The sequence below is a fragment of the Panicum virgatum genome, chromosome 6K (genome assembly GCF_016808335.1).
Source record: "Panicum virgatum strain AP13 chromosome 6K, P.virgatum_v5, whole genome shotgun sequence".
NCBI classification, from domain to species: Eukaryota; Viridiplantae; Streptophyta; class Magnoliopsida; order Poales; family Poaceae; genus Panicum; species Panicum virgatum.
Window position 1 is genome coordinate 44,823,236 of NC_053141.1, and position 13,108 is coordinate 44,836,343.

The 13,108-nt window shown below is 41.4% G+C and overlaps 1 protein-coding gene and 1 pseudogene across 3 annotated transcripts; one reads left to right on the forward strand and one right to left on the reverse strand.

The window, feature by feature from the left end:
- Window positions 1-854: 854 nt before the first annotated feature.
- Window positions 855-6,551, forward strand: LOC120712940 (UBX domain-containing protein 1-like). 3 transcript variants are annotated; one of them, XM_039998879.1, is made up of 14 exons: window positions 855-1,722; window positions 1,886-1,956; window positions 2,265-2,360; window positions 2,703-2,779; window positions 3,148-3,218; window positions 3,816-3,870; window positions 4,173-4,222; window positions 4,320-4,401; window positions 4,539-4,609; window positions 4,689-4,770; window positions 5,408-5,485; window positions 5,564-5,641; window positions 5,938-6,057; window positions 6,153-6,551. In XM_039998879.1, the coding sequence occupies exons 2-14, from the start codon at window positions 1,923-1,925 to the stop codon at window positions 6,333-6,335; spliced, it is 1,077 nt and encodes a 358-aa protein (XP_039854813.1). In that variant the 5' UTR covers window positions 855-1,722; window positions 1,886-1,922; the 3' UTR covers window positions 6,336-6,551. The 3 variants fall into 3 exon arrangements, with proteins under 3 accessions (XP_039854813.1, XP_039854810.1, XP_039854811.1); XM_039998876.1 differs by having other exon boundaries at window positions 857-1,722; window positions 4,161-4,222; XM_039998877.1 differs by having other exon boundaries at window positions 857-1,722; window positions 4,161-4,222; window positions 5,567-5,641.
- Window positions 6,552-7,372: 821 nt separating this feature from the next.
- LOC120712941 lies at window positions 7,373-11,518 on the reverse strand (annotated as a pseudogene).
- Window positions 11,519-13,108: the final 1,590 nt, after the last annotated feature.

The following is a 13,108-nucleotide window of genomic DNA, read 5'->3' on the forward strand; positions in this document are numbered from 1 at the left end:
GCATCGGGGACGATGGGCACGCACCGGTGTTGCCAATACCGGAGGTGCAAGGGAGGATGCACAACCAAACGCCGTCGCCGAGGGACCAGCAGAAAAGGCCTCCATGGCGGTCGCAGGCGCAGAAGAAGGTGAGGTAGAAGGTGCCAACGCCTGCTGTTGCTGGAGTAGACGAAGTAGTCGGGGACGAGATGGCGACGCTGGCGACGTGGTTGTGCTAGACGAAGCGATGAGGGGAATCCAGACTTTCTAGCACAAGGCCGAGTGATCCGGATGACGCGGCGGCGGTGCTCGAAGGAGACGGCGACGAAATCGTACAGCTTGACGAAGACCATGCGCGAAAGACGCGCAGATAGAGTCGACAGCATGTAGATGCAACGGCGAGGACGACGATAGGCGGCGACGCTGCTGCCCGAGGAGGCGACGCAGCGGCAGCCCTCTTGCTTGAGGGAGCATCGCGCGATAGACGACAAACGTCTCAGGAGGGTGGTTCGCGCGATCGGTTGATCAGGCCGACGGCGTGCGAGGCGAAGACAACGATGGCGAAGGCGATGTCGAAGGTGGAGCCTCCCGATCGGTGGTGGCGAAGACGAGCCGACGTAGGTCGACGTGGAGACGAGGGGGCGCGGCACAGGCAAGCGTTCCGGTTACGCCGCAGGCCACGCCGGCAACACAGTCGAAGGAGATGAGGAAGTCGGTGTTGCCGAAGCCGATGTCGATGATGCGTGAGTCGACGGCGGTGGGCGATGGGGACGCAAAGGGTGCAAGGCAACCCCACCGGATATGTATGGCAGTCCGGATACAATATCTAAACTACCAAATATACTCTAACAAACCCTTCTTGTCTTCTTCATAATCGTGGGGCGAGCGAGTTGACTAGCTTAGTTATATTACTGAGATATACGGGGCTCCATGAACATTGGATAACACAATGCCACCGCACTTTTGATATTATTCATCTCCAACGAGGCAGCAGTACTATGGGAGTATGGGTGATGGCACTGGGCGCTTTTATCAGACACGTGGATTGACCATGCAGGACAGAAATTGACCATGCTAATACCTTTCGTTCGGCTAGTGATTGCAAAATATTTACCTTTGGAGAGCACGGCTGTGCGGTGCTACTGCTACATGCTGAAGCTGCCATTTGTCTCCATATTTCTTATTATGAGCTTTACATGTTCATGTGCTTGGATGTTTGACTAAAAATCCTTGTATTCTTTCCAACAAAAAGGATATATGAGCTTCTGCAAGGCAGTGGTGACAAAAAGTCAGGATGTAACATCTTAAGGCAACGTTGACAAAACAATTCAATTGTATACTGGCTGTCACCATCTAATGCTTGTCATACTGTAAAACCTCAATATTACTCTGTAATTGAGTTTCTTAGTGACTTGATTGAGATTGTAAGTTGTAACTCAAACAAAGGAATCAATCTAGTCATGAGCAGGCTGTTGATTCATGGGGGAAACCTAAGCAGGAAGGAAGGTATAAGTAACTGCAAGAGGAAAGAAGTCACCCCAGTCTCCTGAGGTCACCACAAAACCCATCTGGGAAGAAAAGACAAGAATGAAGTACAGAAGAAGCAAAGCTCTAATCCTCTACATCTAATTTTCCTACTTCCCTTTCCATTTGCAGTAACGCATAGCTCTTTGCTCTACTTATAGAGGATCCATCCACCAGCTTGGATCCAGAAATACAAAGCAAGGAAAGAACTTTGAAAAGGTAAATTTTCTATTCATAATTTCATCAACTTGTTCTGTCATCCAAATTTCAGTGCAACCTGGAGATCTCGTGAATTTCTTCATCAAACTTGTTCAATCTTAAGCTTTTCCGTTGCTTCTGTTTTGTAGTTCTTGTGTCATTCCATTATGACTTGTAATTTCAGGCTAACTGTTTCTGGTGTACCAATTCTTCCATGTATAATGATTAAGGCCAACAGACCTGACATACTCACAGGTCACAGATGCTACACAGATGTTAGTTCCAATGTAAACTCTAGAAAATTATAACTTTCATATTAGACATAAAAACAAAATAGCTGAACATAGATCTCATCAAACAGAGCTTAAATTATATAAGATCATTGGGGACATGCAGTCAGCGGTAATTTTTTAAATTATTTGTGATTACACAACTATTTTGTCTAATTAATTCTTAGTTGTAGGGAACATCTACTTGAACTGAACCAGTATTCCCCTTATCCATTCCCAGTTTTGTATTTGTAGCAATTGGGCTGCTCTTATTTTTGTTCACCAATCTTATAGCTATGGCTGTCCCACAAGTTGATAAGAAAATGCTCAGTGAACTTGAATCCATGGGATTCCCAACCACTCGTTCAATCAGGGCACTCCATTTTTCAGGTATGTCCATTCAAACGAACTTACTAGGAACAGATCTTGTATGACACTGCTTTTCTTTACTGAAGATAGGCTGATAATGGGCCAAATAGATAACTAGAAGACATTTCTATGGTTGCTAGTGTTATGTTTGTGTATTGATATCATCCTTCCATGGCTATTTGTGTCTTCTATCTGTTTCATTATTGTTGTTGATAGATATGTTATTCCATAAAATCATAAAAGATGCAAACTTTGTGATTGAACTGAAGCTCTGGCAACATATTTTTTTTATAAATATTCATTATATTATTTCTTTAGTATGTAGTTCAGTGAATTGGAGAGATAACCAAATGTCTTGATCAGGTAATTCCAATCTTGAATCTGCTGTAAACTGGCTTCTGGAACATGAAAGTGACCCAGACATTGATCAGCTACCATTGGTAGGTTATTTCTTAACAATGCAAATATTCTTCATTAGCACAAGTCCTCATGTGCATTATTATGCGTTTTTTATATTATTCTCTAATAGAGGGGAACTGGGGAAGTATAACAAGTTTCATGCAATTTTATAGCAAGCTATTCTGTACATATACATAACCACGAATTATTTGTCTGACTGTAGCTTGTAACCTTTCCAAATGTTGTTAATCTGAAGCAACTGGCATCATAATACCATAGAACCTATAACTTACGTCACATTTTTATTTTCATGGGAACTGGTCGCATTGTCATGCGAACATTACTATCACAATGTCACTTCGTTCAAACAATTTGTTTTGATTGTCCCCTTGAAATTTGAATGGTCTAGATTCCACGAGAAATCCCCATTGAATGCGGTGACACATCAAATGAAGTAAGAAATGACATTCAAGGAATGAGGTTAGTTTTTAACTTTTTGTTCCTTAAATGATTTCATATATGGTTTGCAATAGAAATACCATAGCACTATTTCAGTGGAAAAACCATCAATTTCTTAGTAAGACTGTTAAATATCGACCTCTACTGGGGAAATCTGCAATCTACATTATATTTCAAATGGGTGACATAGTGTTGGATGCCATGCTACCTAAAGTTCCAATCTGTCACCTCAAGGAAATTTTTTTCTTCTGCTTTCTTCTTGGGGATTTCACATGACTTATTGTTAAGTGTCATTCTCCTTTTAATGAAACAGCCACGTCGGGGCAAAACCTTTCCTTCAGCCTGCCCACTTTACAAGTTTACACTTCTGGGCGATGCACTAGAAAATATAGCAAGTAATTGGTGATCGTGTTAGTTCTTGCAACTTTACTTGTATCAGTATGGTATGCATCAATGCACAATGTAGGTCTAATAAAACAAGTCATATGTCATAGTTAAATGTTTTTTTGAAAAAAAAAATACTCGGGTGACTCAATGCATGTTCTCGTCAGCATTTCTTTTGTTTGCTATGCTACTTTGTTGCAGTAGTATATACTGTATGACATGCTTGTCTTGCAGGGATCCCGTGCAGGAGCAGAAACGAGAAGAACGGACTGAAACTGGAAGACAGAATGTACTTGGTCACTTTCTAATTTTGATATCTTAGATGTTTCCTATCAAATTTCATAACATATTGACTTATTGAGTTCCATGCAACGACAAATTTAGCCAAAAGCTCAAGCTATTGTGAAGAGTTGGAATATAATCACTCTTTCAACATTCATTGATTTTTGATTTATCAATATATTATAATTTAGTGTGTTGCTGCCATTTGCTAGCACCTTGTCTTTCTGCCTCATATAATCTGGAATTGGTGCTTCATTCTTTATATTACTCTTTCTCACACCCGAACTTCCCTTTTAGGAGACATCCCAGTTGGAACGAGAATTAAATGCAGATGAACAGGAGGAAGAAGATAGAAAGAGGTTTGTACCTTGCTTTGGATAGATACATTTATTAAGCTGCTACATTTTGTTTATCATGCATTCACCCTAGTAAGTAGTAACCTCCTGTACTTATCAGGATATTAGCACTATATAAGCAAAAACGAGATGAGGAAGGAAGAGCAAGAGAGCAAAAACGAAATCAGTTACAAGATGATCAGGTATTGTGTTTTTTTTTCCATACTTCTAAGAAGTAAAAAATCTTAACACTACAGAAGGACAAAATGTGCTTTCTTATAATAAAGTATATCATGTGGCCATTTTCTTGCCAACTGAATGTTTTTTATTGTTTCTGTAGAGGGAGAGGATTCGAGCTTCTAAAGATCTTATGGAAGCAAAACGAACTCTTGAGGAAAATCAAAGAAAGCGGTTTGTTTCATATGCATGTCGTGATGATATTTCCAATTCCAAATTGCTTATTGCAGAAGTGATATTTTGTTTACTGCAGCATGATGGAAAGTCGTATAGCAGATCAAGAAGAGGAGAAAAGAGCAAGAGAGAGAATACGACAGCGTATAGCAGATGATAGGGTATGTTGCTTTTTGTCCCCGCCTCACGACACATAATTATTTGCCATTCAAATGGTTTAATGGGTACTGAGGCTTCTCTGGATAGGTGGTATGTGGATATGGTACCAGATGAGAATTTCTCACTTGGAATTTGGGCCTAAATCCATCTTGTATTAATATTTACGAAAAATGAGTCCATTATTTTAGAGGAGTTATTTTCTGTTTGTGTGCCTTTTTAATTGTTTTTTTTTCTATGGCCTTGTTAATTGTACAAACATTAATTACACCTTACTGTAGTTAAATTTTTGCAGCATGCTCAGAAGTCATCCAATAAATATTTTATTTAAAAATTTTATAATCTTTGATTACACATTGAAAGTTTGTCACTTTATATTTCCATAACTATATGAAATACTGCAGCCTTTCTTTATATTTTTTCGTCCACTGCATGGACGTAACTTAACCACATAGTTCTCATTGCGTATGGTCAACCTTACCTTTATTCAAATCATGAATTATGTTCAAGGGCGCTTGCTTGCACTAAAGTGACATCATTTCCTTAAACTTCAGCAATTACATCTCATCTGGCTCTTTCTCCAAAATTTTCCAGTGATACACCCCGATGCCTAAGTCAGTAAGTCATATCCTTTCTATGCAGGCAGAAAGAAGGAGAAGGCTTGGTTTGCCACAGGAAAATCCTGCTGGGGCTTCAGTTCCGATCATAACGCCCACAAAGGTCTAAATGTATTTCCACCATACTTTTACATGTCAAGAGCAAACCTCCAAAGCACATTTCTCACATGCTTCTTAACAGCAGGTAAAACCTGTTGAACGTGTTGTAACTTCAGAACAACTGAGAGATTGCCTGCGAACTCTGAAGAAGAATCACAAGGTAAAATGGTTCCTTGCAGATACTAATTTTGATCCACTGTGCTCTTATGCATTTCAACTGGCGCAGAAGCATAGGCAATTCTGAATATGGTGCTCTGTAAACACCAAAATAGATATTCCAGGCATGTTCAGCATTTGCCTTTATAGCTTGTGTTTTGATCGTGTTTTCGTTATGTTTCTCAATTACCGGGCACAAAAAAAGTGCAAATATGACCTATTAAGACTTCAGAGTTCAGATGTTTGTGTTGCTTGGACGCTAGGAACCATTACATGTGTTCTATGTCACTTCACTTGTAGGATGACAGTGCCAGAGTCACAAGAGCATACCAAACATTGTTGAAGATTATCGCCAACATTGTTAAGAACCCAGCAGAGGACAAGTTCAGGAGGATTCGGCTCAGCAACCCTATTTTCAAGGTAAAAACACAAGATGCCGCGCTCATATTTCAAAATGCTGCGATCCCCTCCAAGATCTTCAGTTCACATTCCATGCTCTCTCCTTCACTCTGCAGGACAGGGTGGGTAACCTGCAAGGAGGCACAGAATTCCTGGAGCTGTGCGGGTTCCAGAGGCTCAGCGCCAGCGGCTACCTGGTGATGCCCAGGGACAGGATCGACATGACGCTCCTCAACGCCGCCGGAGTCGAGATCGCGTCGGCCATGGAGAACCCCTACTTCGGGCTGCTCTCCAAGTGAACGGAACAGCCACTATCGATGTTCTCGTCTGCTTGGTCGAGTACTGACTGAAACGGGGTGTGCAACCAGACGGACTTCATCGTAACGTGTCGAGGCGTCACGGCTGACAGGATCTGTCCCCATTGCCAGTGCCATTGTACAGAGTCACCCATCAGAACAAATGTACCAAATCTCATCCCGGAGAAATAAAATGGAACCATGTACATTGGTGTAGAAGCTGCTGCATCTGTTTTATTTTTTCCCTTTTCCTCATCGTTCTGTGTTCCCGGTCGTACATGAACATGAGGCATGGCGTGGTGTACAAGCTGGGGAGGGTCAGGCAGTAAACAACTAAACTGTGTTGCCGATGGGGCAAGGCATTGAATGGCTTTTATTCTGTGGAGCGAGGGAAAGGATGGGGGGAAGCGATCTCTGCTGCAGTGCTGCCTGCCGGCACATGACATGCTTTGTGCGACGTACTTGGGAGGGAGCTTCAATTCCGGCGGGTGGGGGAGGTGCCGCCTCCTCTGAAATCCCATGTGGACCAGGCATGGCATCCTTCGGAACGCCAAGATGATGATCATGATCAGATGCTCTGCTGGGTTCTAATCATCTGGCCATCAGTCGCAGCGTTCGACCCTGGATCTGGATGGAGCGCGTCCAGTTCTGCAAGTTTGTCTCGAGTCTCGGCCAACTTTCAGAAACAAACAATGGCAGGTTGGACGAGCACAATGCACAAAAGTCGTGCACTTTCCATGGCATCAGTTTGTATCAAGATCAAGGACTCTGCCCACAACAGGCATGCTTCGGAAACATGGCTCTCATAACTCCCAGCGCTACGAGCAGGGCACGAGCTCGATCGCCGCGGCATGTCGACTACTGCTGCTGCTGCTGCTGCTTAAAGGCAAGGGATCCGCCTCCACGACTCAAACACGTTGCGTTGCTGTTCGGTTTGCTTGCTCGCCTCGCCGGCACATGGAATCCGATGCCGCCGTGCACATCTGGCGAAGGTTGCCACGTATAATGGATGAGATCCATTTCATGGACAGAGAAAACTCTTTCGAACTGAAATAATCGAGAGTTTGATTCCTAGCATCACTGTAAATAACACAGGATGGTTCCATGGACAAATCTGATTCTGTCCTATGCTATGCTACGACACCACCAACGGATAACAGCAGGTCACTGTACACCTTTTGGAAGAGCGCCACAGCTGACGGCAGTGCAATCGATAGGAAAAACAGGCAAAGAAGACGCAAAACAAGGGTCAAGATTTAAGATCTGCAGAACTCTGAATGGGGAGCCAAGGTCTCAAGCGGATCCAAACTCAGCCATCCACTTGTTGTGCTTTTCTATGTCAGCGGGTGATACACTCTTCTGGACGTTGCCCAGAGCCTCCGCAAAGTCACGCATGGTCACTGGCTCCTTCTCTATCTCGTCCTTCGCCATGTTCTTGATCTCGTCACGGGTCTTGCCGGCTATCTTTCGCCTCAGACCTTCCATTGACGCGTCACGGCAAACATTTGTAAGGTCATGTGCACTGTAACCATCTGTTCTCCAAGCAACTTCATCTATTTTAACATCTGCAGCTATCTGTTCATATAAAAGAAGGTACCCTAATAAGCAACTGAAAATACGAAACAATAACTCATCATCGACATGTATCATGGAATCATGGTAGTGAGCAATGTGATTCTAAAAGGAGTTGCAGTGCAATGCCGAGATATGTAACCATTTTTGGGAAAATCGGAGAGAATCAAAAGGAGGAAAAATGGCTGGGCCACTGTATATACTGGGTATCATGCAGGCATGTTGCTTATGGTGCCATGTGATTCCAGGAAATTAATTGCCAGGAAAGAATGAGCATGCACAGTTAAAACAATTTAGAAATTTGCAGGCACTGTATGGCTGATTAAAGCAGTATATGTCCATAATGATAGATGATATATAACAAGGATGACCCAGAAGTCTATCTGCCCAACTTACCTGAACATTTCTAAGGTTAATCTTGATAAGTTCCTTTCTACTTTGAAAATCTGGAAGTGGAATATAAATATGCTTCTCCAGCCTCCACCTGTGTCAATTAAGGTTCAAAGAGTCAACAACTATGGTAATGGCAAACATTAATAACATGCATGCAGCACATGACTTGGAAAGAAATAGCAAGGTAAAAATAAATAACAAAGCCAACATTTTTGACACGGAAAATACATATCTACAGCATATGAGAATAAGCAGGTAAAATGGCACACTATTCTAGATATGGGCATGGATTAGTGGAACCAGTAAAAAAAAGAGCGTCTGCACGAAGCAAGGAACACCACTCTACCAGTCATAGGCCATTGGTGGACAAGGCACTAAAGGTTGTAATTATGAATGATGTCATTTGTCCACCTAAATTTCAATGTACAGGCACCAATAATCCTCATAAAAGTGTTCCTACTTACAGACTGCATTAGGCTATATGGCTTATACATGACACAGATTGTCCCCTCCAGTAAATTACATCATCCACATACTGCGTTAAAGAACTAGGAGGTCATTATCTTACCCAACTATTAACTGTGGAATGAAAAATGCAGCGTGAATCAGACAAAAAGAATCAATCTGCTATAAGTTTGAGGAATGAAATATACAGCTTCTGGGTTTAGCAGTATCTAACACAGCTAGCAGAGCCAATCAAGCTATACTATACTGCTAAAGTATGACTGATTTATATGGATCATCTAGTGCGTCTTCCAGTTGTCAATATCTATTTGTCAGTAGGCAGTAGCAACTCAAGTAAATTGAATATAAATAGAAAGAGTTTGCCAACCTCAGTTCTTCGTCAATATCCCATGGAGTGTTGGTAGCAGCGAGAATCGCAACATGTTTCGGTTGACCATCTTCAGTGGTGGAGCTATTGTTTATACCATCAATTTGCACAAGAAGTTCAGACTTCACCCTTCTTGATGATTCATGCTCACCAGAAGCTCTGGATATTTAGAAAGAAAATGGAAAAAATACATTAACTGATAATCTAGGAGTAGTTTATTCTGTCCAGTAGAGCTTGGAGTACAATTCCTGTTTATGCGCTAAGTATTCAAAAAAAATTCATTGACTTAGGAATCAAACGGAAAGCAAAATTAATATACATACCCACGGGATGTACACAAGGAGTCGATTTCATCAATGAAAATTGTACTTGGAGCATAGGCCCTCGCAAGATTAAATAAACAACGGACCACCACACGCTCACCCTCGTCGCACCGTTTAGAAGCCAATGTTGCAGGCGAAACATTAAAGAATGTTGTTCCACATTCCGTAGCCACTGCTTTTGCCAAAAGAGTCTTTCCAGTACCTGGTGGACCAAACATAAGAACTGTTTTCCAAAGTCGACGAATGCCCTGATAAGAAATATGGTGGGCATAATTAGCAACTATGAATAGTATCTATAGTGGTATAATTCATAGATTGGAATATTGTTTAAAAAGATTAGAAGAGAGAAGAAAATACTAAGAAGATCATGCCACAAATTAAAATTCAAAACTCCAGGTAAGGTTTGGGTTCATAATCCTACGTAATCATTTAAAAGTAACATGGCACAAATTGGTATCACAATTAAGAAAACCAATACATGAGCATATCCGAAAACTTTACATGGTACCACATAAAGGCAGCACCATTTTCATGCTAAATTGTGTCCTTGGCCATAAGCTATAAACATAAATTTTCAAATTGATGGCAGGGTACGGTTTGGGTTCACAATCATTCAGGAAAACATTTTCTGAAGTTGTGTAAAAACTGGTAAATGTTTAAATCTAGATAATTTCCATGCTAAAATATAAAGGTACATAATTTTTATGTCAAATCATTAACATTGCCATACGCCTGTAAAATTGTTAACAATGAAGAAGCATTTTTCAGATATTTTTTACAGTGTATCTTTGAACCAGTAAGGGACAACATAGCAGAATATAAATTAGGGAAACTGGTTTGCAGGACAGTTATCTGCTGGACAAACGAATGTCCTGCTGACAAACACAATCTCCTTAGACAAAATAACAAAATTCAGTGTCCTACAGACCAATTTCTCTATAATTTGTTACCTGAAAATATTCAGGCATCATGAGAGGAAGCACAACTGTTTCGTCGAGGACCTGTTTGGCCTCACCAAGTCCTGCAACATCAGCCCATCTTACGCCTGGAGTAGAATCTAGAACATGCCTTTCAAGCATGGCAGCTAAGTCCTTGTCTGGACCTTCGTACTAACCCTTCTTGGACTTACCTTCTTCAGCATCACTACTCTGTAAAAAAGAATTGAAAAAAGAAGGTTTTAAAACCTTAATAATTTAGAAGTAACTGGTACTTACCTACCTTGGTAGAAGGATGATGACAAGGGATAGTCAGTGCATTGTACATGATGCATAAGTGTCTGTTCCAGTATCCTGATTTGGAATATAATGATGGGCTTGCCATCTTAATATCAATTCTGGTTGTTATCTCATACTTTATGCCTATGAGATAAGCATACAACCCAGGCACAGAGGAAACAAATGGTAAATGCTAGTACTTTAACAGTGATACCGGAGCTCATAAGTTTGTTTGCTTAAGTTGTGATTTGATTGAATCATTATCTTAGATATATTAGATTTGGTTGTTACAGTGTCCAGTACTATAAAATCCTAAGACCCTGAACATGACATGCATAAACAGGCACAGAAGGAATATATGATTATGATGAATATTCTGTTCTAGTTAAGTTCATCTAACAATATGTATTTTTTGTCTGAATTATGTTAATTGATTATTTTTAATGGCCAGTTGAGACCCATGATTCTACACTTCCATTTCAAGATCTGGCTTTCAAATGTTGCAGGGGTTTAAGTGTCCATAGGTGATTGATTCAGCATTACCCCACAGAATTTTTAATACTTGCATTCTATATACACCAAGAAGGCATTAATTTAAAAGGTAGGACATATTCCGCAATGGATACATGCATGAGGATTGATTATAAAGAAGTGCTTGTGAATATATTCTGTAAATATATATGGTTTTTTTACTATGAAGATTGATATGAATATAATTTTAAAAAGAAAACTTAAGCAACTCGTTCATCAATTAAAGTCTTGTTGTTTGCCCATGCCAATGTCCAAAATGTAAATTACGAAACGAAACACGGCATGATTCTTTAGGAATATAAAGAGCATTTGTTTGACAGAAATTACCCCTGAATCAGCTTTTCTTGAACTTGGCTGTCCTTTTCTCCCACCAGTGCTAGATGCAAGTGATGATCTAATCGCAGAGCTTCCTTTACTCCCATTAGGCTTTGCGCAATGGCTAGTTGTTCCAGTCCTTGATGCAGCATGTGCCCAAGCTCCATCTTGGGAGGATTTTGTTGCACTATATTGACCTCTTGCTGATGACCTTGGGATAATGCGGAACGGGAAACGACACTTGGGATGGATTTTTACACCACGGTAACAAAAATGCTCCCCATTCCTATCCCCGGAACTGTGTTCCCGCAACAGCGTTCCCGGAACCAGAGCATCGTCCAGAGTAGTTATTAGATGTCTGAAGAGTTGAGATTAACCTTAGTAACATGACGCACAGAAAGATAATAAATACCTCATGTAGGCTGTGAATTATCTTTACTAGTTATTAAATTGACAATTCACCATAAGATAGTGCTTCATAAAATATTGTCTGTAAATATTGACTTTGACACGGTACGGTATTCAATGTTCTACTGAAATACACAACATACTATTTTAAAAATTGCACAATTAAATAAAGCATGCAGCTGATTCACAATTTTTTTTTCTTCTTCAACCATGAGTTTCTTAGAGCTCAACCATTTTGTATGAATCAGAGCATCATCCAAGTAGCCAGATAAATGCATATATAGTTTAGTCTTATCCATCATGTTCATAACATGAGGTACAAGAAGGAAAATACATTTCTTAGGCTTTTAGATAACTTCGCATGCACTTACTATATTCAACAATTGCCACCATTTATCATATATGTAGTTGATTACTTTAAAGGACAAAACTGAAAAGTAATGCGATTCTTTTTCGTCTCTCCACCATTCAAATAATCAAACCTAGACAAATCACTAATAAATTCGCATCAGAAACGGTCAATTTCACCAAATTGGAGCCACATGACTGCGAGTGGTGGATGCAAACCGATGCTAGTTTTGTATACAATTAATCTAAAGAAAATAGGGATAGACCTAATTAACAACAGAACCACCACCAGTGTAGCACATTGCTCCCTCCGGAGAAAAATTAAACTACCACCTCGAATCACCTCAAGCACAGCAGCGCCAAAATGAAAATCCCAAACACGCAGATCCCAGGCGGCGGGCTAGACGTCGCGATCCACACCAACCGCGGCCGCCGTAGCGGCCTAATCGCGATCGAATCAAGCGGAGGATAAGAGGGCAAACGGGACACCAGTTTCAGGGAGAGGGGACTAGCGAGGGGGAGAGAGCTCAGCTCACATGTTAGATCTGGGCGATGGCGCAGTCGATGGCGAGGATGGAGGCCTCGTTGAGGCCCTCAAGCAAGTAGCCGCGGGCGAGCTTGAGGTACTTCAGCAGCGCCGCTAGTTGGGAGTGGTTCGCCATTGACTACGCGGCGGCCGCGGAGATCCGGCGGTAGCTAGGCGGGGTTCCCGACGAAGCGCGTCGGGCGGGGACGGAGGAGCCGAGCAGCTCGGTGGAGAAGACGGGAGGAGGGAGATGGAGAGCTGTGTCTCCGTAGAAACGAGATCGAGTTGATCGACCGCAGGAATTGTATTGATCT

Excerpts from the sequence above, each read along its gene's own strand:
- LOC120712940 (XM_039998876.1), top strand. The coding sequence starts at position 1,923 with ATGATTAAGGCCAACAGACCTGACATACTCACAG. Across the intron at positions 4,402-4,538 it reads ATCAGTTACAAGATGATCAG|AGGGAGAGGATTCGAGCTTC; the intron begins GTATTGTGTTTT and ends TTGTTTCTGTAG. Across the intron at positions 5,642-5,937 it reads CTCTGAAGAAGAATCACAAG|GATGACAGTGCCAGAGTCAC; the intron begins GTAAAATGGTTC and ends CTTCACTTGTAG.